Source organism: Cavia porcellus, unplaced genomic scaffold (genome assembly GCF_034190915.1).
Source record: "Cavia porcellus strain 051 isolate PalLab524CR breed Dunkin Hartley unplaced genomic scaffold, mCavPor4.1 scaffold_32, whole genome shotgun sequence".
Classification (NCBI taxonomy): Eukaryota; Metazoa; Chordata; class Mammalia; order Rodentia; family Caviidae; genus Cavia; species Cavia porcellus.
In genome coordinates this window covers 22873692-22900422 of record NW_026947515.1, presented here as the reverse complement: position 1 = coordinate 22900422, position 26731 = coordinate 22873692, and the positions used below count along the sequence as shown (strand labels likewise).

Genomic DNA, 26731 nt, shown 5'->3' with positions numbered 1-26731 from the left:
TCAGTGGTCGTGTGTGCTCGAGGACCTACCCAGCACCACAAAACATGAAATGTGCATCGATTTGGTCATTGTCTGATTGTCATGACCTTCAATTTTAAAAACAATGGCTTAAAAAGGTCATTTACAAGGGGCTGGGGATTTAGCTCAGCGGCATAAGCACCTGCCTTGCAAGCAAGTGGTTATGAGTTTGATCCCCGGTATCAGAAAAAAGAAAAAAAAAAGATCATTTACAGTCAATAGGTGTAGTGTGGTGGTAGAGAAAAACTATGCTTAATGTGTAATTAGGCCCTGCATTCAATTTCTAGCACATGCATACACACATATACACATGCACATACACATTTATTTTCCTCTACACTTCAATCACTAACTTTTAACAATGATGGCCAAGTGTAGTGGTGCATGCCTCTAATCCCAGCACTCTGGAGGTTGAGGCAGGTGGATTACTATGAATTTGAGGCCAACTTGGGCTACATAATGAGTTCAAGGCCAGCCTGAACTATACAGGGAGACCTTGTCTCAAAAAATAAATGCATAAATTACATAACAAGTTAGCTTTTCTGGCCCTTTACTCGACACCTGCCCACAGCCCTGTCCCTGAGGAGCCCCCATTTAACTGGCCCTATAGACTTTTCCTACCTTACTCTTTTACTCTAGGCTAGAACTGCTAGGCTAAAATTCCTGTCCCACTCTCAGTGATTCCTGGCATGGAATATATGAGTTCCTTTCTCTAAGCACTCACAACTTCGAAACAGAAACCAATCCCAAACCAACCTAATTATCTAACATTTCTACCAAAGCCCTGCTCTCGTCCAGATGCAACAGTACCGTCAATAGTGCCAGCAGAAGGTTCTCAAAAAGTTTCTCAGTCTTTTAGTTTAACAAAAATTAATTTTCTAGTATTGTTCTATCCTTCAAGCAGATAAAAGGGAAACTGGAGAGCAATACACGAGGATATAAAGTCTTAAGTTGCTGAAAGCTGCCCCCATCTCAAAGCAGCCATTTTAAAATAAGTCCTTGAAAAGTCTGAGTGCTCACTGAGTGTGGTACCACACACCTGTAATCCCAGTGGTCTGGGAGTCCAAGGTGAGAAGGTCCAGCCCAGGCTATTTAGGACTCAGCAAGACCCCTGTCTCAAAAAATAAGACAGAAGGATTGGGGATGTAGCCCAGTGAGAAGTCCCTGGGTACAATTGCCAGTACTGCTGAAACAGATCTGTGACCCCCTCGATAACCCCCACACAGTGATTCAAGGTACAACCAACTATTGCCTCTGGCCCTCGAGAGGCCACAGTCAGTAGCCTGCTTTTCTAAAAGGTGCCCTTCACCTCACATGGAGAAGAAGCTACAAAAAGTGCCTTAGTCACTGTTTGACTCAAACAAGCCAAGAGCACCAGAAACTTCTCTTCGGGGCTGCCCCTGGCTGTTCACAGTGGCAAACAGATGCTGTCAGTGAGGAGCTTCAAGGATAGCTTTGCAGGAACACAATGAACATAACATGTGCCTCACATAAAACAAGACATTCTGGCTTTCAGGAGTCTAACCAGACTGCTGACAAGGGCCAGCAATGAGGCGAATTCTCAGGGCTAGAAGGTCAAGGTGACAGGTCAGAGACCTCAGGGACATAATAAGGCTACTGCACCACTTGCTGGGCTGGATGTGCCCTATCCCAAACTTTAATCCCTCTATAAATTTAGATTTCTAGCTAAGTGTGGCAATGCATATCTGCAACCTCAGCATTTGGGAGGCTGAGGAGGTGGATTACTGCAAGTTCGAGGCCAGCCTGGGCTATATATAGGAAGTTCAAAGCCAGCCTAGATTACACAGAAATACTGCCCTCCTCAAAAAAAAAAAAAAAAAAAAAAAAAGGACAGTGCATCTCCAGCTTTGCTACAACCCAAATTACATTAGTATACTTTTTTTGCTCTATGAAAAGTAAGCAGCAATCAACTATTCTGTCTGAAACACTTTCAGACAATACTTGAGAATACACAGACGAAAAAGCCAAACAGGAGCTTTCTTACCTGGCCAATAGCTGCCTCGTTATCAGCTAGGCCCAGCAGAAAGATCCTCACTTTGTCAATCTTCACTGGCACTGTTCTCCCTCTCCACTCCACTTCACTCATGGTAGCTGCCTGCTTGGCTCGAGTCTGAGTGATCAGTGCCTGGAAAGTGGTTCTAAACGTTAGAGCTGTGACTGCAGAAATGAGTTACAGGAAACCTATTACTTGTCTCTTTTTTATGGTCAATATGTAACTCTTTCAAAGCATACAACATTTCTGCTTACATTGCTCTGTGGTATCATGTATTTGAATTCATGAAAAGTTTAATTTTTTTTCTGCAATCTTACATTTCTTACTTTTTTTGTCTGCAATATTTACTCATAAAATAAGCATAGTAAAGTTAAATTTTTTGTGACAAAGACAGGTTTGGCATGGTAGTACGTGCCTGCAATCTCAGCTATTCAGGAGGCTGAAAGAGAGGATGGGAAGGTGGGCCCAGTCTAGGCAACTTGGTCAAACTTTGTTTTGAAATTTTAAAAAAGGCTGGAGTGGGGCTGGGGATTTAGCTCAGTGGCACAGCACCCACCTGGCCAAGTGTGAGGTCCTGCGTTTGACTCCTGGTATTAACTCCCACAGCCAAAAAAAAGCATAAATAAAAAGGCTAAAGAGGGGCTGGAGATTTAGCTCAGCGGCATAAGCGCCTGCCTTGCAAGCAGGCAGTCGTGAGTTCGATCCCCGGTACCGACAAAAAAGAAAAAGACAAAAAAAAAAAAAAAAAAAAAAAAAGGCTAAAGATACAGCTCATTAAGCTGGGCATGGTGGCACACTCCCAGCACTTGGGAGGCTGAGGCAGGCGGATCACTGCAAGTTCGAGACCACTTTGTAGAGCAGCTACAAAGTGAGCCCAAGGCCAACCCAACTGGCATAGTGAGACCCTGTCTCAAAAAGACAAAACAAACAAACAAAAAACACATCATTGTTCCCTGTGTACAATGCCCCAGTACCACCAAAAAAATAAAAATAAGAAAGATAAAAAGCCAGAAAATGTGCATGTGTGTATACATATGTGTAATATGTATTGGTATAGCTATAAAGATGCATATATTAACAGCAGATATCTGTGGGGGATGGAATTATGAATTTCTTTTTCTAGGTTTTTCAAACCCAAACCTTCTCACACAAGTATACAAACTAAGATTACCTCCAGTTTTTCAGCCAGGAGACCCTCGGCGCCCCCAGACCTCAATCTCATCTGCATAAGTTCATTGATGGCTGACTGGTCCCCTAAGAGAGAAAAATAGGGAGAGAGGAGAAAATCTTAAGGATCTGGTCTGTTTTCTTAAGAATCACTTGATTCACCCCTAACTTACAGGATTTCTTTCCCCTCACAAGCATATCTCAAGAGCGCACAGCTTGATCTATCTTTTTAGGACAAGCCCTTCTACAAAGAATGAATTTGGTCATGGCATTGTAATTGTGCTACATGTCAGGCCACCTTTTTCGAAGCACACAGTGTACAATGGCAAGAACAAATTTTCATTGTGCATCAGTGTAGGCTCAAGCATTGTAACTAATGATAGCTCTATCGGGAGGTGGTGGTAATGTGGGAGGCTGCGCACCATGACGGGAAGGGAGCATACCTTTTTCAGTTTCGCTGTGAACCTAAGAGATCTCAAAAAACATAAAACATGGGGCTGGGGATTTAGCTCAGTGGCATAAGCACCTGCCTTGCAAGCAGGCAGTCGTGAGTTCAATCCCTGGTACTGATAAAGGAAAAAGACAAAAACAAAACAAAACAAAAAAACATGACTTTGACTGAAGACTCAAGACCATTATTGTGGAATACAGAAGATGGTAGGATAGAAACAGAAGCCAAGGGACTCGCCAGTGTGCTGGTAGATGCCTGCAAACCCAGCACTCTGGGAGGCTGAGGCAAGAGGACTGAAAATTCAAGCCCAGCTTGGACAACTTAACAAGACTCTGTCTTGGGGGAAAAAAAAAAGGGTGGAGATGGAGTGCAGTGCAAACGCTCTAGGTTCGGTTCTTATTATCACACAAACAAAAAATCAAAAAGCACAGCACTGGGCTGGGGATTTAGCTCAGCGGCATAAGCGCCTGCCTTGTAAGCAGGTAGTTGTGAGTTCGATCCCTGGTACTGATAAAAAAAACGAAAAAAAAAAAAGCCACAGCACTGCTTTCCATAATGTTGACCAGGTCTGACTCTGACATCAGCCACCACTCAGGCCAAGGATGGATACATGGCAAGGGAACTGAAGTTAAGTAAGTTAAATACATTCCCCAGGCCCTCTGAGATGAATTGGCATCAATGCTGTAGCTGGGGGGCCACCTTGGCCCTGCTCACCGATATTATATTCACAGTAGCGAATGTTGGGCGAGATCTCTTCCACACGCTGATTATACAACACGGCCTGCTCCTCTGTGAAAGCACTGGCAAGCTTCCTATAGATAGTTCTGCAAGCAAAGAAACATTGGGTTGCACGACAGCCTTATTTTAGGAAAACAAACTGACAAGGAACACACGGCTAAAACCAAAGCAGGGCCCTGGGAAGCTCTTCCACCAACATTCTAAGAATGAAAGGAATCATCACCATTTTTACAGAAAAAGAATCCTCCCAAGTTTCACAGAAATAAGCTAATAGCTGGACTCTGACTTGATAATCAGAACTGGCCACAGCCTTGGACCAGAAGACATACGTGCATTTGGTAAAGGCCTCTCGGGCAGCTTTCCACTCCTGGTGTTCAAAGCGCAGCATTCCTAAGAGGTAAGCTGTGTATGCCTGAAAGAAGATGGAAACAGAAGACCCGGGTCAACACAGAACCAATCTTCCAACTCCATCTTCCTCTGACACTGCTACTTTTGCTATCAAGAGTATGGAGAAATTCAGGTCGGTTTTAAAAGAAAAAACCTTCCAAGTCAGGCAAGGTGGGGTACACATATAAATCCTAGCACTATGAGAAGCTGAGGTGCAAGGATCTCAAGTTCAGATTCAGCCTAAACACCTTCGCCAGACCCTGAGTCAATATTTAAAAAAAGGAGGGCTGGGGATATAGTTCAGCAGTACAAGTGCCTGCCTGAAAAGAAGGAAGAAAGGAAGGAGGGAGGGGAGAAAAGAAGGAAGGAAGGAAAGAGAAAGAGAAAGAGAAAGAAAGAAAGAGAGGCTAAAGACACAGCCTAATGCCAAGGCCCAGGATTCTATCCCCAATACTACAAAACAAAACAACAAAAAAAGCTGAGGTGCAGTGGCTCATGCCTGTAATTCCAGATTCTGAGCAGGCTGAGGCAGGAGGATCAAAAGATTAGTGAGACACTGCCTCAAAATTTAAAAAAATTTTAAAGAGCTATGTATGAAGTTCAGTGGTAGAGGACTTGCTCAACATATTCAAGGCCCCGACTTCAGTCCTCAGTACTAGAAAAAATCGACTATAACTTTGCAGTATTTATCGCCATTCCTTTTGGTTTTTGCAATCAATCAGTAATGGGGCTCGAACTCACAATCACGCACTTGCAAGGCAGGCACTTATGCCGCTGAGCTAATTCCCCAGCCCCCTTTTGGGGTTTTGATGTATTGGGGACTGACCCTAAAGCCTTGCACTGAGCTCCTTGTCCCAACTGGTCAGATAGCATCTTGTAAAAATTTGTCACTTCCAAAAAGCTCTCAACTGGGTGTGATGTCTACACTTGTAATCTTTGCACACTGGAGGCTGCGATAGGAGGATGGAAAGTTTGAGTCCAACCTAAATAAGTTAGTGAGATTCTGTCTCAAAACAAACAGGAAAAGGACCAAGGATGCGACCTAGTATAAAGGGCCTAGATTCAACAGCCAATACTGCAAACAAAACAGAAGATTTCCAGCTAGTCATCAAAACCACATGATCTTTCTGTTATTATACAAACCTCAGAGCCCTAAAGCAACATAAGCTAACTTCTCCTTTGACTTTTTTTGGGAGGTGGTACTGGGGATTGAACCCAGGGCCCCATACATGCTAAGTACCCACTCTACCAATAAGCTACAAACCTAGATCTAACATCAAATTTCTTTTTGCTTGTTTTTTGAGACAGGGTCTTGCTATACGGTTCAGATTAGCCTTGAACTCACTAGGTAGCCCAGGCTGGCCTCAAATGTGAGGTGATCCTCCTGCCTCAGCCTCCTGAATGCTGAGATTACAGGCATGCATATGATGCCTGGTTTAATATCACCATTATGTATTTACTTATTTATTTATTTAGGCTTTTTGAGACAGGGTCTCACCATGTAGTTCAGGCTGGCCTCAAACTCACAGTGATCTTCCTGCCTCAGCCTCCCTAATGCTGTAATTACAGACATGTGCCACCATGCCCAACTAACATCACCTATTAAAAGCAAGATCTGAAAGGGTTTGTTCCGCCTCCCTTTTAAGTCACATTTTTAATCTCAACAATAAAGAGTGACTGAATGTGAAGATATTAACCTGAGCCTCTAACTTGGTCTTGGCATCCACACGATTGCTCTCACACAAGCGTTCCAATTCCTCTGCATGCTTCACAGCTTTGCGAAGGCGAGACAGCATGTGAAACCGTTTCCGGGGTTCAGTGCGGGCTTCCTCTTTGAGCTGCATGGCATAGCTCCAGGCTCTTTCGGCATCCATCAGAACCAGAAGCAAGTATCTAGGTCAGAGAAAGGTAGGAGGGCTGAACACGAAAGGCCAGGCGCAGCACCCACACCCCACTCTCCGAGGTACAAGCGCCGAGAGAGCCCTCTGCTTCTCTCTAACTGTGCCTCCCATACCCTGCTTAGGCTCCTCTCACTTCCTCAGCCTCGAGCCCCGCTCAGCATCTCTGCCCTCCACTCAGCCCGAGCCACCTGAGGGGCACACCTCAGTGGAGCCTCTACCTGGAGCTCAGCAAACCCACATTCGCAGTCTCTTCCAGCTACATGCTGTCAGAGGTGCCTAGATACATGATCTGGCTTCATCTCCACTGTTAGGCCTCCTTCCTCCCCCTCAGACAAAAACCAAGCCCTGTAGAGACGGGACACTGAGGAGTGTCGAGTGAGGGCATCAGAGACCGGGCTGCAATCCCAGGGCCTTTCCTTACCAACCATGTGACTTCAGGCCAGTTACTCACCTTCCTGTACCTTACTCTGCCATGGAGTGACACATATGACACGCTTAGCCCAGAAGTGGCACTTCTGAAGTGCTCAGTAGACCACTTTCCTTACTGCTATCCTGCCTGGATTAATCATCTTTAATAAATTTCTGTTTGCCAATCCAAAACAAATGGTCTTGGGCTGGGCATGGTAGTGCATGCTTGCAATCCAAGTACTTGGAGGCTGAGGCAGGAGGACCACTGTGAGCCTGAACTACACAGTGATGAGCCTGAACTACACAGTGAAAGACCCTGTCTCAAAAAAGCAAAAAATAGGGCCAAGGTTTAGCTCGGTGGCACAAGTGCCTGCCTGGCAAGATGAGGTCAAGAGTTTGATCCCTGGTACCAAACAAATAAATAAACAAACCAAAAAACAATAAATAGAAAAAGGATCTTGCTATCACAACAGAATACAGGTTTTTTTAAATTTCTGACTCTTCCTAAATACCCTCGTTAGATCTAATCAAGTCAGTCTGCTATCCCTACTCCCACTAGTCTCCTGATTGTGTCCCCCTCCATTTTGCTCCCAGCCTCTTCCCATCCAAGTAGCAGCTAACAGCTGTCCGGAGCCTAACAGCTCCTCGGCCACACGTAGGCACCATGCACGCTGCCTTCCCTGATACAGAATGTTCTTCTTGCCCACAAACCCTTCAAGCTTAGGCCACTTCCATGCAGGGTTACTCACCTCCTCACCAAGTCCTGTATCCCCAAGCTAACTGCTCCCTTCTAAAACGTAAGAGAACTTAACAGTAAATGACACAATAGGCCTTTCTGAGGTCTTGCACTATTGCCCGATTTTCCATTTGACCAACATCACTCAGCAAGATCGGAGTTAAGGTGGATAAAGGACTATGCCTCTTTTCCACATGCAACATGGTGTCCACCTCAGCCCTCGCTATGGATGTCTTTTGGTAATGGGGCCATTAGTACACATTGTAGGCTTTGGAGGTCATGGTTTCTGTCACAACCACTCTGTTATTATAACACAAAAATGAATGTAAGCAGTATCTAAATAAAAGCATGGCTGGGCTCCAGTAACTTCATTTACACAAACAAGAAGACAGCAATCTGGTCTAAATTGAATTTTAAAGAATCGACCTGGAGACAATACACACTGTTTCACACAAGGAACACTGAAATACTTATACAATGATTTATGCACAACTAGATTTCATTAAGAAACACTGATTTAATTACTTAAACACTGAAATTTGTATTTTAGAAAAGTTACATATGCCTGCCTTGCAAGCAGGCAGTCGTGAGTTCGATCCCCGGTACCAGTAAAAACGAAAAAGACAAAAAAAAAAAAAAAAAAAAAAGAAAAGAAAAGAAAAGTTACATAATATCTGATTCTTTTTTCGTTAGGGATTCAACCCAGAGTCTTGGGCATGCCAGTTCTATCTCTCAGCTACACCTCCACCTGTAAATATTTGATTCTTGCCACTGACTAGCATTTACCATCTCAACATTGTTCTTGAACAAGCTACTAAATATCTCTGCCTTTGCCTTAGAATGCAGAGATAGTTAAAACCCACTCTGCAGAGCTACCAAGAGTCACACAAGATAATTAAAAAAGAGTTTGGCATAGTATCTGGTGTACCTTAACTATTCAATAAATGGATTAGCAAGAAGTATTTCAAGGCTTGCACTGAGAGGTCAATACCTATTATCAGTCAGAAGATCTTCAGTTACTTTTTTCCCTGTGAATTTGTGCCTGTTCCCCATCTTGAAGTTGAGTGTTTTCCGAAGACGTCTCTGTCTGCGGGAACAGTAACCCCTGTAAGAAAATACAAACAAAATTTGTTCAGCTGAGCTGGTGGTACTTTGGATGAGGTTTGGTCAGAGGTTTAGGGTATTCTCCTTATGGTGACTACAGGTATCACATAGCAGCTTGCAAACATTTACCGAACAACTAAAGCATGCAGGGCAACATGATTGGTGTCAGAGAAAACATAAATAGAGGTCATGATGCCTACTCTTAAGGAGTCCATATACTAGTGGGGGAGGAGCATGTAGCCAAGGCCAACGTTGAACTGAATGGAGCAATTCTTCTGTTCTTGGGAACACATCAGGCTACAGTGAACCCAAGAAGCCAGGAAAGAATGAGTAGAATTCTGGAGCTGGGGTTGTGGTTCCATAGTAGCGCACTCGGCTAGAAGCGAGGCCTTGTGTTCAATTCCCAACACTGACTCCCACATCCACCCCCTAAAAAATCAGAATAGGATTCTGATGGAGGTAAAAGACAGGAAGGTATGTGACTAGATTACACTAAAGATGTGGAGGGAGGAAGTGCAAGCACATGTGAAGAAAAAGAAAGAGGCCACCTAGGAGAGCATGGGGAAATACTAAGAATGTCATCCCTATGCCAAGCCTTCTTCCCCTGTGTTCTGTGGCTCTTTATTGTACTATAGCACTCGGCATTGCCACTATGTTCTTTTTTTTTTTTTCTTTTTCCTTTTTATCGGTCGGGGATGGAACCCACGACTGCCTGCTTGCAAGGCAGGCGCTTATGCCGCTGAGCTAAATCCCCAGCCCCACTAACACGTATCCTTCTAGTGGAGGAAAATGTTTATTTTTACATTTTCTGCAATGCTTTAGCAATGTGCCTAGCACACAGATTTTCAATAAGGATGGCATTTCTACTTTTCTTTCCAGTAAGTATTAAGGTAAAAATTATATACAAAATATTACCAATCCTTAAATCAAAATAATAGATCATATAATTTACAATACAAAATGATACTTAACTGTCACATGAGCAGCTCAATGTTTTTGGGTTTTTTTGGTACCAGGGATCAAACTCACGACCTTGTGCTTGCCAGACCAGTGGTTGTGCTGCTGAGCTACATATATGGCCTGAGCATCTCAATCTTAAAAGCTACCAGGGCGGGGCTGGGGATTTAGCTCAGCGGCATAAGCGCCTGCCTTGCAACAGGCAGTTGTGAGTTCAATCCCTGGTACCGATGATTAAAAAAGGGCTCGGATTATTAAAAAAATAATAGGAATGGGGAGGGGATACAGCTCAATGACAGAATACTTGCCTAGCATGCATGAGACCCTGGATTCAATCACCAAGACTGCAAAAATGAAAAAACAAAAAACAAGGGAGGTGGGGATTTAGCTCAGTGGTATAAGTGCCTGCCTGGCAGGTGCAAGGTCATGAGTTTGATCCCTAGTACCAAGAAGGAAAGAAGGAAAGAAAGGGAAGGAAAGCAGGCCAGCAACTTTTGCTAATAATAAAAAACAGGCAATATAGATATTTTCATTAAAGTATTAAAAATGTTTATGCTCTGGGAGGCCGGGATTTAGCTCAACAGCTAGCACACAGATTTTCAGTAAGTGCCTGCCTTGCAAGCATGTGGTTGTGAGTTCGAGCCCGGTAACCGCCCCCTCAAAATGTTTATGCTCTGAACCAACAATCTGGGTCTACCTACGGGCTGGGGATATAGCTCAGTGGCACAGTACCTGCCTGGCAAGTGCAAGGTCCTGAGTTCAATTCCAGGAAAAAAAAAAAATCAGAAACATAGATGAGAGCTAAACAAAGATTCACAGCAACAAAAATTCTCAGCCTATGAAAGTAGGTACCAAAGAAATAAGTAACTTGGGCAAACAGGTGATTATGTTTTGCTTTTTGTGGCTGTTTTTTTTTTTTTAATTTTTTGTACCAGGGACTGAGCCTATGACCTCAGACTTGCCAGACAGATGCTTAGGCCACTGAGCTAAGTCCCCAGCCCCACGGCTGTTTTTTGAGACATGATCTTGCTATTTAATCCAGGTTGGCCTTGAATTCATTACGTAGCCCAGGCTGGTTTGAAACTCGCAGTGATCGTCCTTCGTCAGCCTCCTAAATGCTGGGATTATACATGTGTATCACCACACGTGGCTATTTTATTCTTTATACTTCATTATGTTTTCATTTGTAAGCTAAATGTAAAGGCAAGGAATATGGCTCAGTGGTACAGCACTTCTTTCACATGAATGAAGCCCAAGTTTCACCCCCAGCACTGCAAAACTGAATAAAATTAAATTTAAAAAGAAAATACATATAAAGAAATACAAATGGCTTTTAAGGAAGATGTATAATTTTACTTTTGACAAACAAATGCAAGCAAAAATCATCTTAAAAAAAGAAAGTGTACTCCAGAACTGCCCCTCAAAAAGCAAAACTCTAAGGGGCTGGGGATTTAGCTCAGCGGCATAAGCGCCTGCCTTGCAAGCAGGCAGCCGTGAGTTCGATGTTCAATCCCCGGTACCGATAAAAAGGAAAAGGACAAAAAAAAAAAGAAATGTGAAAAGGATGTATGTTAGCTGGCAAGGTAGCACATGCCTGAAATTCCAGCACTCTAGCCTGTGGTAGGGAGGAGCTCAACTTAAAGCCAGCTGGGTTAATTTAGCAACTAACGAAGACCCTGTCTCAAAATAAAAATTAAAAAAGAAGAAAATAAAATCCTCGACAAAAGGGAACTTGTTGACCACTAATGATGCTGGGTTATATCTGGGGCTTTCAGATAATAAGCTTTTTGGTTCCTTTGTTGTCTACAATTTATAGACTTGCATGGTATTTTATAAGAAACTCAAGGAAAGAACAGTCCTCCTACCTTGGGAAGTTACAACTACTAATCTTTGCCTAAAAAGATTTCCACTGATAGAACATGACAGTGCACTTCACTTCGGGTTGCCAGGGCGGGGCAGGATGGGGAAGAGGGGAAGGGCGCACTAAATTCTATCTTTCCCCATCTCAAAGTGAGGCTGTCACTGATATTCAAGTATACAACTGCTGACTTGTGTTAGCTATTTTGCCAGAGAAGTCCAGGACTACTTGAATCATTCATCGTAAGGACATCAATAAATAAGCATATGTTTACTAGCAACTGTCAGCCTGGAAAGTAACAGTTTCCATAAAGAATCTGTGGTGGAAAGAAAAACCTGGAAGAGAACTGCTTCCTCACAATCAGCAAATAAATAGGTCATTCCTATAATACTTGTATTCCTAAGTCATGTGACTTAAGCACTGTAACTGTTAACCTAAGCAGGAGAAAATTTGATTAAGACAAAAACAAAATAAGATCCCCCGACACTATCCCCCATACGGGGATAGTTCCACAAATCCCGGCATCTCAAGTATGACTGGCAGGCACTGTCACATTGTTAGACCAAAAACACAAGTTACCCAGGAGCTCAGATAGCAGGGACCCATTCTGCTTAAACACAACAGACCCACAGCATAACAGGCACGGACTTAGAAAAATCTTGTAGCCTCACACCCAGCTAGTTACCTTCCCTTCCTGTCTGCTTCACAATAAACTTCACCCTGCAATTGTTGCTGTGTCACCACCTCTCACTTTCCCCTTAACCTATTCCAATCAGGCTTCCACCCCGTATGGTCCTCAGACTCCGCCTATGATACCAGAATTTAAAACATGACACCATTTATAATCCATCAAAAGAGGAAAAACACCTGATACAGTAAGACTTTCAAGCTGAAAACCCAAAATGCTGATGAAGACAGAGATCTAACTAGTGGAAAAGCATCAATCTTCACAGACTGGAAAACTCAACCTAGTGAAGATATTATTTCCAAACTGACATACAACTTAATGTAAAACCTATCAAAATTCTAGAAATTTTTTAGTAAGTATACACAAGATCATCCTAAAATTTGTATGGATTCTATCCACTAGGACCTTACGAACGCTGGCAAAGGAGTGGAGAAACTGGAACCCTTGTGCTTTGCTGGGAAAAGAAAAAATAATAGGCTAATTTTAATGTAATTTTATCACAGTAAGAAAATTGTCTAGCCAGACATGGTGATGCATACCTATAATCCACTCCAGAGGCTGGGGTAGGAGGGTTACTATAAATTTGGAGCCAGCCTGGGCCACATAGTGAGTTCAAGGCCAGCCTGCACTAAGAGACCCTGTCTCAATACACACACACCCCCCACAATTCCAACAAAGGGCTGGTAGTATATAGTTCAGTTATGCATTGGCTGCCTATGACATGCAAGACCCAAGCTTTAATCCCCAGTACTGTAAAACAACAACCACAAGAAAAAAAAATCCAACCAAAAAGTCAGGTATAGTAGCTCTAGTGGATAATCAGTGCACTCAGAAGACTGAGGCAGGGTATCACTGCAAGTCTGATGCTAACCTGGGCTATATAGTGACTTTAAGGCCAGTATGAACTACATAGTGAGACACTGGTCACGAATCCCATCCATTAAATAAAATATAAAACAAAAATACTCAAAAATACGCAATACTATTCAGTGTAAATTTATAAAATTAGTAATACACAAAGTGTCCTTGCCAAAAACATACGCATCTCATCAAGAGACATCAACTGCTGGAGACCGGGGCAGGAGGACTGCCATGAATTGAAGGCCAACCTAGACTACATAGTGAGCCTGAGGTCAGCCTTTGCTACAGAGTGAGGCTCTGCCTCAAAAAACAACAACAAAGAGATATCCAGTAAACCCCACTGGTGAAATCCTGCAAAATAACTGGCCACTATCTTTAAGGTCTCAAGATTTTCAAACTATACAAAAAAGAATAGGGCTAGAATTATGATTAAAGACATAATTCTATACAACATACAATTTTGAATTGGATCTTTTGCAATAAAGGATATTACTAGGGCCAGGCATGGTGGCACATGCCTGTAATCCCAGCACTCAGACGGCTGAGGCAGAAGGCTTGTTGTAAATCTGAGACCAACCTGGGCTACAAAGTGAGCTCAAGGCTGGCCTGAACTGCACAGTGAGCTCCTGTCTCAAAAAAAAAAAAAAAATTATTAGGAGCCAATCATGGTGGCTCACTCATGTAATCCCAGCACTCAGGAGGCTGAGGCAGGAGGGTTGTTGCAAGTTGATCAGCCTGGGCTACAAAGTGAGTTTAAGGCCAGCCTGAACTGCATAGAGATCCTGTCTCAAAAAGACAAAAAAAAAAAAAAAAAAGAAATTATTAGGTAAGTAGGGAATCTTGAATGGGGTCTGAGGGTTATAAAACAGTAATTTATCATTAGTTCCCTGCTTTTGATTGTTACTTGTAGGTTTGTAGGACAAGGATGATTCATCAGACATACGAAGTGTTCAGAGATAATGGGCATCAGTAAGCAACCTACTTTCAGTGGTTAAGAAAAGACCTATTATTTGTGCTGTACCTGCAACTTTGGAAAAAAACATTTTAAAGAAATCAGGGAAGGGGCTGGGGATTTAGCTCAGCGGCATAAGCGCCTGCCTTGCAAGCAGGCAGTAGTGAGTTCGATCCCCGGTACCGATAAAAAAGGAAAAAGACCAAAAAAAAAAAAAAAAAGAAATCAGGGAAAACTGAATGGACGTGTATTTTTACATTTATATCACTCTAGAAGAAGACACTGCAGAATTATTTTAAGTAGATAATAGTGGGGTGGGGATTTAGCTCTGCAGCATAGGTGCTGTCTGGCAAGCGTCAAATTATGAGTTCCATCCCCAGTACCGGAAAAAAGCAAAAAAAGTGTCCTTGCTTCTGCTTCTTCACAGGAGCTCCTGGCTTCCAACACAGATGTTTCGGCCTCCTGATTCAGGCTCACACAGGCCGCTACCCTGAGCTTTGGGCCTTTGACAGGATCCTTCAGATCCTGAGCATGCAGACACCCTCTGTGCCCTTCTACACCTGACTCTGTGGGCGGCCAATGTAAGCCAACTTTGTAAATTCTTACTATATTTGTACACCTTGCATTAAATTTGCTTCTCTAGTAAGCACTGACTGATGCAGATTTTGGGTCAGAAAGGCGTCCACTCAGATTTTTTGCTGTTGTTTTGCTTTTTGAGATGGGGCCTGCCATGCAGTTCCGGTTGGCCTTGGACTCCTGGTGATCCTCCTGCCTCAGCCTGCAGAGTGCTGGGATAACAGCATATCTCCACACCTGATTACCAGCCAGCTTTCAGAAGTCCAGGGAGCCAGACAGTGTGCTCCTGAGAGGCAATGTGTGAAGCCATGAATGAAGCTGAAAGATACAGTGGAGGTTCTAGAAGGTTGGAAAAGCAAGGAATGTGGCTCATCTAAGGAAATCTGCAAGGAGAGAGCAAAGCCAGCCCAGGAGAGAAGGCATGACAGCTGCACCATACACAGTGTAGGGATGGAGCCCCCTTGTCATAGATTGCCTCAGATGCTGGATACAAAACTACAGGATTTAATGTTTGTCCCACTCAATATTGGACTTGCTTTGGTCTCATTCCTTTTATCCCTTTGTGTTGGGAGCAGGAGCCAGGGGTCCCGCAGTGAACGGGTGTGGGAAACCACACACTGAAGCTGGACCTCAACCAGTTCCTCATCCTGCAGTGACCTCAGCCTTCTAGACAGAGCATCGCGCTGATATTAACCTGGGAATAGCTTCATAACATAAAAAATAGAAGTTTCTCATGGGCCCAAGAACATGTTTACCTCCTGGGCTGCACAACATACAAGTTTCTCACGGGCCCAGGAGCATGTTTACCTTTGCTGTGTGCACAAGAAAGTGTCCTAAAGTGACTTGTACTGCTCTTTGTTTTGAAACATTATAAAAACTCTGTAGCCCTTCAATAAATCGCCTTTTGCCTCCTGAACAACTGGTCTCCCTGTGACTTCAGTCTCTCGCCTGACTCCTTCCCCGCGCTGGCAGCAGCACCTGGCACCTTTGTACCTTTTGGAATGGTAATGTCTATCTTCTGCCATAATATATTGAAAGTATTTAACTTTCTTTTCATTTGTACAAGGGCTTGAAGTAAAGCATGCCTTAAATCTCAGAGGAAAGTTTGGACTTGGACTTTTTAGCAATGCTGAAAGTGTTAGGACCTTGGCAAATCGTAAGTATGGACTAAATGGCTTCTGCATAAGAGATATACATGAGTCTTTGGGAGGTCAGGGGCAGAATGTTATGGCTGTGTCTAGATGTCCCCCCAAGCCTCATGGGGTCACAGATGGGGCTTTTCAGAGGTGGCTGGATCTAGGGTATGTGATGCTGGAATTAAGGATATTTGATTACTAAATTAGTCCACAGGCTGGGTATGGTGGCCCACACCTGTAAGGAGGAAAACTGACGGTTTCCCATCATGCCTACTTTAACACTCATTGCTGGGGCCTCACATGCTGGCACTCCCTACTTCTCCTGACTTACCTCACATACCACCTTGCTCACTCTGCCATAGCCCGCTGACCCTTCACCACACAGCTGGCTCCTCACCCTTCAGGTCCCTGCGAAATGCCCTCAACTCACCTCATCTAACCTCCTTTCTTAGGAGTTCCTATCTCTAATCTTCACCACAGCCTGACACTGCATTTGTATAGTAGAAAAAAAGTATACAAATTTAATGCAAGGTGTACAAATCTATATACAAGGGCTGTATATATATTTTAATACTAGATTTACTGATCCATCATGAGATTAATATAAGTTACCTTTGGCTCTATAATTATAAAAGATGTTCAAAGTTGTGGTCATTAGCTTCCAGATTAATTAGTACAGTGAACTGCTGTGTGCATGCACTTTTTTGGTGAGCCCTATATATTTGGTTAATACACTCCCTAGAATAAGAGCCTTTGCCTGTGGCTTTTTTTTTTTTTTTGGTACCGGGGATTGAACTCATGACCTCATGCTTGCCAGGCAGGTACTTATGCCACTCAGCTAAATCCTCAGCCCTGCCCTGTGTTATTTAACACTGTCCAGTGCCTAAATCAATCTCTAGTTTAAAAAAAAAAAAAAAAAGGGAAAAAAAGAGTCTGAGATGTAGGATGTTTTACAAGGATATTTTAACATTAGTCAAAGCCAATAACATGATACAGAAATAGTTGGATATATACTTTCAAGTAATGAACTGTATTAAAGTAATGAACTGTATCACACATTACACACCCATTTTACTTTTTAGAGTAATATTAAATTTGTTTTTCAAGCCAGACGTGGTGGTGCATGCCTATAATCCCAGCACTTGGGAAGCTGAGGCAGGAGGATTGCTATGAGTTTGAGGCCAGCCTGAGCTACGTAAGTGAGTTCAAGGCCCGCCTGTACTGCAGAAAGATCTTGTCTCAAACAAATGAAAAAACCCAAAAGAAACTCTTACCGATCATTTTCATCAAAAGTCTCCAAATGTATCTACAGAACTCTGAGGCAAAATGGATAAAAAGATTGGCCACTTTTTTTTTCTTTTTTGGCAGTTCTGGGAGTTGAATCTGGGACTTTGCACTAAGCTATGTCTCTAGATCCTTTTTTATTTTTTAAAATTTTGAGTCTCATTAAATTGCTCATGCTGGCCTTGAACTTGTGATCCCCCAGCCTCCTCAGTAGCTGGGATCACAAGGATGTGCCACGACACCTGGCTAAGGGTGACTTCATTTATTCAATTACAAAATTTTATACTTAAAAAGTACATACCTTTTAAGAACTCATTATAAGCCCAAGGTTGCTCTTTCTATGTATGCTTTTTGATATAGCAGAGTAAGGATACTGACAAAAGTAAACCAAGTTTGAAAATCCCAGTGATCTCCACGTATCTTACATAGGATACTGACCTGTACCTCTGAAAATCTTCATGCCGCAAACCATGTTGCTGCTGGGATTCCTTAATAATCTGAAGAACTAGAGCCAAAATTAAGGAAAATTTTACAGTAGCAAAAATCAATAAATCAAAACCCAGTAGCAAAAATCTAAGTAAGTCAAAATCTGTATCACTGGTCTATATTGTGTTGAGCCCTAGTACAATACACATTTGTGAAATTCTTAGTACATTAACTAATGAAATCTTTTGTAACCATTGTCAATCACAGTCTTGTCACACATAAGACAGGAATAAATTTGCAGAAAAGTTTATCTGAATTGTTACTGTTTTCAAAATAAAAAAGATATTACTAGCCATTCGGGATTGCTGAAACTTACACAGCTCAAATTAAAGCTGCTAGATTCTAAATGCTAACTATAATTGGAGTGGTTCCCACTGATTTACATTTTATTCATTCAAGCAGGTTCACACTACAAATGACAAGTACTATGCTTCTATTTGTCCTCCACATCTGCCAAATCCAACTTTTCCTTAACAGCTGTGATGCTTCCAGAACCTATAATAAGCACATGCCAACCAAGATAGGCTGATTTCCATAAAAACATTAAACATTTTCTGACCAAACTCTTTTTTTTTTTTTTTGTACCAGGGATTGAACTCTCAACCTTGCGCTTGCCAGGCAGGCACTTACGCCATTGAGCTAAATCCCTGGCTGTGACCACATTCTTCTCCTGATCAAATTCTCTCCTGTAAGAATCTTAAGATATTGAAGATTATGTACCAAATTGCAGAAGTTCAATGACCTTTATCTACAATTTTAGGTTTTAACATTTTTCTCCACTCTTCTCTATAAATATCATTTATTTTTTGTCTTTAGTCAAAGCCTTGAACTCACAGCAATCCTCCTACCTCTGCTTGCCAAGTGCTAGGATTACAAGCTGCACCACCATACACAGCTCTATAAATATTATTTTTAAACAGTGTACACTTAAAAGGGCTCTTTCAATGATTAATGAAAGTAGAGAGTAGAATTTAGCAGGTTCATAGTAAAAGAAGGATATTCTTTTTTTTTTTTGTACTGGGAATCAAACTCACAACTTAGCGCTTGCCAGGCAGGTGCTTATGCTGCTAAGCTAAATCCCCAGTCCAAAAGAAGGATAGTCTAACATCCATCTGGAACAAGTACACTACCATAACAAAAAGTAAATTCCAAAAGCCTAAAAGCTTAACTAAGTTAGGACAGCAAGCTGAATGCTACTTCAGAAATGTTTGTATTTTCTCCACATTTTTCAGTTCAAAAAGCCACGAACTGTGTCACAAGCACATAACTGAAATACAAACTAATAAAAACTACAAACCGATTCTTCCAAAGCCTGCAACAAAATAAAATCCCAACAGATCTACTTAAAAAAAAAAAAACTATACAGGTGATATTAACAAGCTATGATAAGTTACATTCAAAACAGGCAGGAAGCTTTAAGACAATCTGTACCTCCACTTCCAAAGCATCAGGCTCTCCATTTTTACTAGCCTTTTACAGCTGTCAGACAAGAATATTAAGTCTGAAATGTCAAGACTGTATTTTCCTCACCCCACTGAGTGGCTCAGAGACACTAAGAAGGAGCTCAGCAGGATGGCCGGGTGTCAACACTGACGCAAGCCCTCCAAATGAGCAACTGCATGGGAGTAGCAGAAACCTGCTTGGTATCCCTATACCACCTGGAAGAAAAGAACGTCTCCGAGGGAAATGCGAGGAAAAGAAATGCGAGGAAAGAGCCCTAGATCTCTAAATGCCAAAAACTAAGGGTAAGAGAAACTACAACCCTCAGCTCCGACCCGGTACGTGCCAGTAACCGCAGCCTCTCCCGCCCCTAGCCCTCCAGATCGACACGTAGTCATTGCGAGTCAGGCCATAACTCTAGGATACTCTCCAAACTCAGGCTATCCCCGAATTCTTTGTTTGCCTTCGGCCCAGCTGAAGGACGTTCGTTTTCTTTATTTTCTTCTCCTCCGGCACCACGTCCACCGCCTCCACCACTGCTACCGCTACCGCTGCCACTGCCGCTGCTGCCGCCACCGCCGCCACCGCCACCGCCACCCGGGACCTGCTTCTCGGCAGCCATCTTGCCCCTACGCCGCAGAGCAGGACGGGAAAGAGCAGACGAGATGACCAGGGGCTGAAGGAGCGGGACCTATCAGCTCAGGCTGATGGGATTGGGGCGGACTCCGCCGCCCTCCGCACTTCCGGCGAGCAGAGACCTGTTGGAATGCGCCTGCGCGCGTGGGCTTGGGGCTCTAAGTGGCAAGTTGTGGAGGGCGAGATTGAAGTTTATTGAAGTCTTTTCCGGTGCAGTCCCCAGCTACAGTACACCAAGGGCAGGAGGACTATAAGTGAAACCCATCTCCTGCATCCCTGCACAGGGGATCAGGTTCACGTCCCACACATCAGGAGGCGGGGACTAACGACTTTCTGAGTACGTACCTTTCCATGGAGTGTGAAATGGGATTCTGTGCCTACGAAACACCCTTCCCATGAGGGTCCGCTTCTGCGCTTTTCTCGGCCTGACGGTGAAAAGTAATGGCCCTGGGAACCGAAGGGGCAAACAACAGGCAGTGTCCTGGTGGAGACATTGCTTGGGACCTGTATCATGGGACCAGACCAAGGACAGAGAAGTATTGGCACAAAAGCACGAGTCTTTGCCCTACAATAGGGCACTCAACTTCTGTAGAGTCTTGAGGCTGAGGTTCACATCCCTGCTCTAGCAGTACTGGTTGGGAGAAGTTGAGCATATAATTTAATCATTTAAACCTGTTCCCTTAGAAACATATAAATCAAAGCCACAATGAGATAACACTTCATGCCCATTAGAATGGCTACTAAACCAAAATAAACCACAAAACAAAATGTGTGGTGTGTAAAGAAATTGGAACTGTTGTATATTATTAGTGGGAATGTAAAGTGGTGGAGTCACTGCAGAATACACTATGGCAATTCAGCAACAATTAAAAATAGAGTTGTGGGGCTGGGGATTTAGCTCAGCGGCATAAGTGCCTGCCTTGCAAGCAGGCAGTCGTGGGTTCGATCCCCGGTACCGATAAAAAGGAAAAAGACAAAAAATAAATAAATAAAAAATAAAAATAGAGTTGTGCATGTTGCATGCCTGTAATCCAACACTTGGGAGGCTGAGGTGGAAGGATTGCTGGAAGTTCAGGGCTAACATGAGTTACATAGTGAGTTCAAAGTCACCCTGAACTACATAACGAGATTCTATCTCAAAAAAAAAAAAAAAAAAAAAGTTGGGGCTAAGGATTTAGCTCAGTGGCGTAAGCACCTGCCTTGCAAGCAGGCGGTTGTGAGTTCGATCCTCGGTACCGATAAAAGTGAAAAAGACAAAAAAAAAAAAAAAAAAAGTTACCATGTGATCTAGCAATTCCACTGCTGTGTATTCATACCAAATAATTGTAAGGCAGGATCCAGAAGAGTTATTTATATTCCTACATTCACAGCAGTATTATTCTCAATGGACAGTGAAGTGTGGAAACAATCCAATGGGATAAACAAAGTGATATTGTCATACAATGGACTATTATTCAACCTTTAATGGAAATAAAATTCTTCCAAGTGTGGTGGCACATTCCTGTAATTCCAGCTACAAAGCAAGACTAAACAGGAAAATCATAAATTGGAGGCCAGCTGGGAAACTTAGAAAATGATTTGGGATGTACATCAGTCATAGAACATTTGTCAAGCATATGCAAGGTCTAGGATTCAATCCTAATACTGCCCAAAGGGATGGGGTGGGGCGGGGCTAAGATTCTGATACATAGTACAACATGGATAAATGTTAAAAATTGCATTTTAAGGGCTGGGGATTTAGCTTAGCAGCATTAGCACCTGCCTTGCAAGCAGGGGGTTGTGAGTTCGATCCCCAGTACCGATAAAAAAAAAAAAAAATTGGGGCTGGGGATTTAGCTCAGTGGCATAAGCGCCTGCCTTGCAAGCAGGCAGTTGTGAGTTCGATCTCCAGTACCAATAAAAAGGAAAAAAGACAAAAAAAAAAAAAAAAAAAGTTGCATTTTAAGTCTTTGCTTACATGCAGAACCTAGATTAGGCCAGTTCATAGAGGCAGCAGAATGATGATTGCCACCCTCCATTCCCAATAATGGGGAGTAATTTAATGTATTTCACTTTCGAAAAATGAAAAAGTTCTGAAGTGATTTGAAACAATATGAAAGCGTTGCTGAATTAAACACTTAAAGATGTTTAGCCAGATGTGACAGTACCAGATTCAGGTCTCGATATACATCTCACTGCGTGCTCAAGAGTCTTCTAAGAAAAAATGTTACCATCTCCTATTACAGCTGTGAAAATCAAGGCCCAGTGCCAAAGACAAGCTGACACCCAATAGATGCTCAATAAATACTTCTTGGATTTAACTGGAGGGGTAATGACCAGTGAGTGAGAGAAAGGAGTGAAATGAAGCTCATTAAGTTTCTGCAGAAAATTCCTTTCCATCACCCCTCCACCCACCAGGCTGCCCGCTGAGGTTCCTGGAAAGCCTGGTGCTCCAGGGAATTAGAAAAGGACAGATGCATGGAGCACAGGGTGAGCAGTCCAGGCCCCTCTACCCAGCGTCCAGACCCCATGGATGAGAGGCCAGTATGGAGCTTTCGAGGGCATCGCAGCCAGAGCACAGGCAGTCAAACTGCAGGGAAGTTCAGGGGTTCGCGGGTGCACACATGGAGAACCTGGGTTCAGCCCCCACTACCCTGCGTCTCTGGGAGAAGCCAGTTGTACAACCCAATACGCTACAGCAGGCCTCCTGGGCCCGGAGCGCGACAGCAGATACCATCTCGGCTCTCCGTCCCGGGTTAGGCTCTGGGTTTCCCGCCGGGACGCGAGTGGGGCCACTCGGTAGCACTGCCCGAGCGCAGCTAGCCTTGGAGGGAGCAAGCCCACCCTCGGCCGCTCGTTCCTCCCCCTGACTCCAGCACACCGCCCAGCGGAGTCTGGCTGGGCACCTCGGCGGCCCGAGCGGCGGGGAGCTGCGCGCTAACCAAGACTCAGACTGCTGCCAGAGCCAGGCAGCTTCGGGTCGGCGTCACCAGGAACGCCTCGGGTGACCTGGGGGGCGAGAACAAAACCCAGGCGGGCGGAAAAGGTAGCTGGCAGCCAGAGGCGGTCTACCCACATCTCAAAACGCCCTGGCAGCCATCAGGCTCATCTGGGGCTGGCACTGCTTTTCTCCAGGCCCTACCTGAGCTACTATCGCCAGCTGGCCAATCTGATGTGTGTCACCCAGCATGGAGTGCGCCTCACCGCAGCGCCATGGACCTCTGCACCTTCCTCTTCAGCTACCTGTTGCCGGTGCTGTTTCTTGGCCTCACCTATGCGCGCCCTCTGCGCTACCTCTGGCGCACTGGCGACCCCGTGGCTGTGGGATCTGGTGCTCGACGCACCAAGGGCAAGGTGACACGCATGATCGTCATTGTGGCCTGGCCGTGCTCCTCTGCCTCAGTTGGATGCCCCACCATGTGCTTATTCTCTGCAGGTGGTTCGGCTGCTTCCCGCTCACTCGTGCTGCTTAATCGCTTCCTATTGTCTGGTCTCCTATGCCAACTCCTACGGAAACCCCACCATCTACGTGCTGGTCTCCAAGCACTTCCGCAGGATCTGCGTGTGCCTGTTGGATGGTACTCCGCACTACGCCTCTGGCCGCATGTGTGTTGCGGCACCGGCACCGGGCACCCACAATGGCAGCGGCTGAAGTGTGAGTCCACACCTAAGTGAAGTGGCTGGGGCGCCATGACTCTGCCCATCATAGAGCCCAAACGCTTCCAAGACCCTGATCATGAACATGACCTCAAGCCTCACAACACTTGGCTTGTAACCTTGGTTGTTTACAGGGTTGAAGTCAGAGGGTGGGGCTCGGGGAAAGAGTTTCATCTTTTTTTTTTTTTTTTTTGTCTTTTTCCTTTTTATCGGTACCGGGGATCGAACTCACGACTGCCTGCTTGCAAGGCAGGCGCTTATGCCGCTGAGCTAAATCCCCAGGCCCCGAGTTTCATCTTTTTTTTTTTTTTTTTTTTTTTTTTTGGTCTTTTTTCCTTTTTATCGGTACCGGGGATCGAACTCATGACTGCCTGCTTACAAGGAAGGTGCTTATGCCGCTGAGCTAAATCCTCAGCCCCCTCGAGTTTCATCTTTTAATAAAACGCACAGACCATGTCACCTGCAGTGACATGCTCTGTCCAAATATCACACTGTCATGAAAACCCATGAGGAAAAGCCTCTGGGACTTCTCCAGGGGTTCCTGATGGATGGATGAAGGGTACTTTTTGAGCTAGGGGAAAGGGAATGCCCACACTTCCTTCGGCAGGTTTAAAGTGAAAATGCCTATCTGGAGCCAGGGAGTGGGGATCACCACACCCTCTTTACACACGGTTGTTGGAGGCACTGGGTATACATTGATTGCTGAACCTTCAGCCAGTGCATGCAACAGGGGCAGGCGAAGTATTTAAGTATTCAGTAAAGTCCGAGACAGATGAGAGCACTCTATGTGTTCTGGTTGCATTCATGCACAAATTGCTAACCAGTGCTGGCCTCTAGCTCCCTGGGGCTCCTTCCACTCTGGACAGCCTGATCAGTGCCCATCCACTGTTGACCTTGGCGTTTCCTTCCCTGGATGCAGCTTGACCCAATCAGGTCTCCAGTATCTGTTTCTGCCAGGGTCAGGTCGGGGGGTGTGGCAGCAAAGTGGTTCTCTGAGTACTACTGTAGCCTGGATGAGAGCAGGCTGGACATTCAGTAGAGTAAGAATAGTTCCTGGTCATGACTGGTCTCTGTATTCCGATTTACTCCAGTCCGAGTTCATGAGCCAAGGCTCTTTATGTATAACCAGGGTCTAACAAGAGGCAGAAACACTCATGAGGAACTGCCATGGAGTGGAGGGCACTTTGGCCAATGACATTGACACTTAGCCAGGGTGCTGTCAGCTACTGAAACACAGAAGAGGGCTGGAAAGACCAAAGAACTGGGTGTTTCAGATTTACTCCATGCCTCCTCAGCAGGCTTTGAACAGGGCAGTGGGTTCCAGGTAGTGGAAATGGGCAGGACAGGGACCCTTGGGCAGGTGCAGGGTGGATGGGGCTGAGCCCTGGGCTTTGTCTTTAGGTGTCTGCAGAACTGTGTGTGTGTGTGTGTGTGTGTCTTTAGGTGTCTGCAGAACTGGGTGTATGTGTGTGTGTGTCTTTAGGTGTCTGCACAACTGGGTGTGTTTGTGTGCTGAGTCCAAGGTCCCAGCGTCACTGCATATAGCAGCTATCTCCATCCAACTACTCAACCCCCAGGGATTTGAAATAAGAGGCTGTAGTTTAAGCTCCCTCTGGGCAGTCACGGATGATGGCCCTGTGCATCATGCTTCACCTTGCCTTCCCCTGGGTTGGCACCATCCAGCCTTTGGTCCTGAAGTCCAGAGACTCAGCTACTGGTAGGTGATGGCTTAAGGAGATCAGCTTGGAATTTCAGCCCCAGAACACCAGGATAACCTCAACCTTTACTCTTCAGGGGAGCCATCTCTCTACCTCAACTTGGCCCTGGAGGTCCAGGACATCATCCAGAGTCTAAGCATGCGGAGTGCGCCCCTGCTTGTGCATGTGCTGGTGTCTGTGTCCACTTTTCTTTGTCTTTTTCATTTTTATCGGTACCGGGGATCAAACTCACGACTGCCTGCTTGCAAGGCAGGCGCTTATGCCGCTAAGCTAAATCTCCAGCCCCGTGTCCACATTTTTAATATGGTAGCTGCTTTCTGGCTGCAGGAGTGCAGGGGATCCAAGTACTAAGCTGGGATGTGAGAAGACTCAGTTCTGGCTACTGCCAGGGTCTCCTGCCTCCGTCATGCAGTGCCCATGCTGACCTCAGGACATCCAGCGGGACACACTGTCCTCCATGCTGATGCTAAGGCTAGTAAGCTTCCAACCCCAGGGAGGTAGCACAGGAACTCGTGACTAGTCCAGCCTGGAAGCACTGACAGTCGCCATCGTGTGGGCATAAGGAACATGCGAATGCAGAGAATGGGGCTGCAGTGGTGTCCTCGTGTCCCCAGGCTGGATACTTGCCTGGCTTGGGACACTGCTGCACATGCACAACATGCAGTCACATTGCCTGGGGCTCACCCTGGACACCTGCACTCACCATCCAGGAAGCCTAACCCTTTCCCCTCATGGACTCTGGGTGGACTGCAAGGACCAAACATACCACAACGGGCCAAGTGGTAACCTGGCCCTTACTGCAGAAACCAACTGTGACTTTGAGCTCCTCCATATTCTGAGGACCAGAGCAACTGTGCCCTCAGTTTCTGTGCTTTCAGACACTGGTGCCGACAGGGTAGGGGATGAAGGCAGAGGAGGGGACTCTCTGGTTGTAGCACTTGTTAGACACTTGGGGGGCTGTGCTCAGACCAGTCTACCTCAGGCTTAGGGGAGCTGACAGGTGCCGAGCAGCACGTGCTCCTCACCCTCTACCTCCACTCAAACGTCAGCCTATCACCCGTGCCCCTCAGCTATGGCCTCACTGCCCTCTTCCAGGGCCACAGCATGGCAGCTTCACAACCCCGGGGTTCTGTTCACTTCAGGCTTCTCTCCTCAGAGTAAGTGCTCTCAACAGCCAGGTCCAATCTGCAGTTGCTGCACAACCTGCATCTAGTCCAGAGGCAACTAAAGGGGCTACTCCAGGGCACCCCCTAACCCATCAGGTGACATCAAAGTCGGCAAAGTACTTTACCCCCTTACCTCCCTCCCTTCATAAAAGATGGCAACTGCTGCTCTGCAGACCCTGAACATTTCCTGTGTGAGACGAGGGACCAGTGTAGGAGGCCGCTAGCACGTCCCTGCCATGAAGCAGCACGAAGTACATTTATCTGCAATAGCTACTCATTTATGAACCCAGTAAGGCTTTTCCTTCTCTAGGAGATGATGGGAGGCGCTGAGAAGCATTCGGGAAGCCCTCATACAGATGTTTTATCTTCAAAGATGCTTCCTAGAGGCCTCAAGAGGTCTGCCCCTTCCTGGG

At 44.9% G+C, this 26731-nt stretch overlaps 2 protein-coding genes across 2 annotated transcripts in view; one reads left to right on the top strand and one right to left on the bottom strand.

Annotated features, from left to right (window-relative positions):
- Positions 1 to 19805, bottom strand: part of Srp68 (signal recognition particle 68) — a 39563-nt gene extending 19758 nt beyond the window's left edge. The window contains exons 1-8 of the mRNA XM_003461430.4: positions 19589 to 19805; positions 17675 to 17741; positions 8812 to 8925; positions 6473 to 6668; positions 4718 to 4800; positions 4365 to 4474; positions 3204 to 3286; positions 2024 to 2164 (exon numbers count right to left, since the gene is read on the bottom strand). Of these exons, the coding sequence (XP_003461478.1) occupies positions 2024 to 2164; positions 3204 to 3286; positions 4365 to 4474; positions 4718 to 4800; positions 6473 to 6668; positions 8812 to 8925; positions 17675 to 17741; positions 19589 to 19784 (990 nt within the window). The 5' untranslated portion in view covers positions 19785 to 19805. The remainder of the gene's footprint in view (positions 1 to 2023; positions 2165 to 3203; positions 3287 to 4364; positions 4475 to 4717; positions 4801 to 6472; positions 6669 to 8811; positions 8926 to 17674; positions 17742 to 19588) is intronic.
- Positions 19806 to 19814: 9 nt separating this feature from the next.
- Galr2 (galanin receptor 2) lies at positions 19815 to 24238 on the top strand. The gene is made up of 3 exons (XM_023565002.2): positions 19815 to 20135; positions 22913 to 23131; positions 23214 to 24238. The coding sequence occupies exons 2-3, from the start codon at positions 22991 to 22993 to the stop codon at positions 23427 to 23429; spliced, it is 357 nt and encodes a 118-aa protein (XP_023420770.1). The 5' UTR covers positions 19815 to 20135; positions 22913 to 22990; the 3' UTR covers positions 23430 to 24238.
- Positions 24239 to 26731: the final 2493 nt, after the last annotated feature.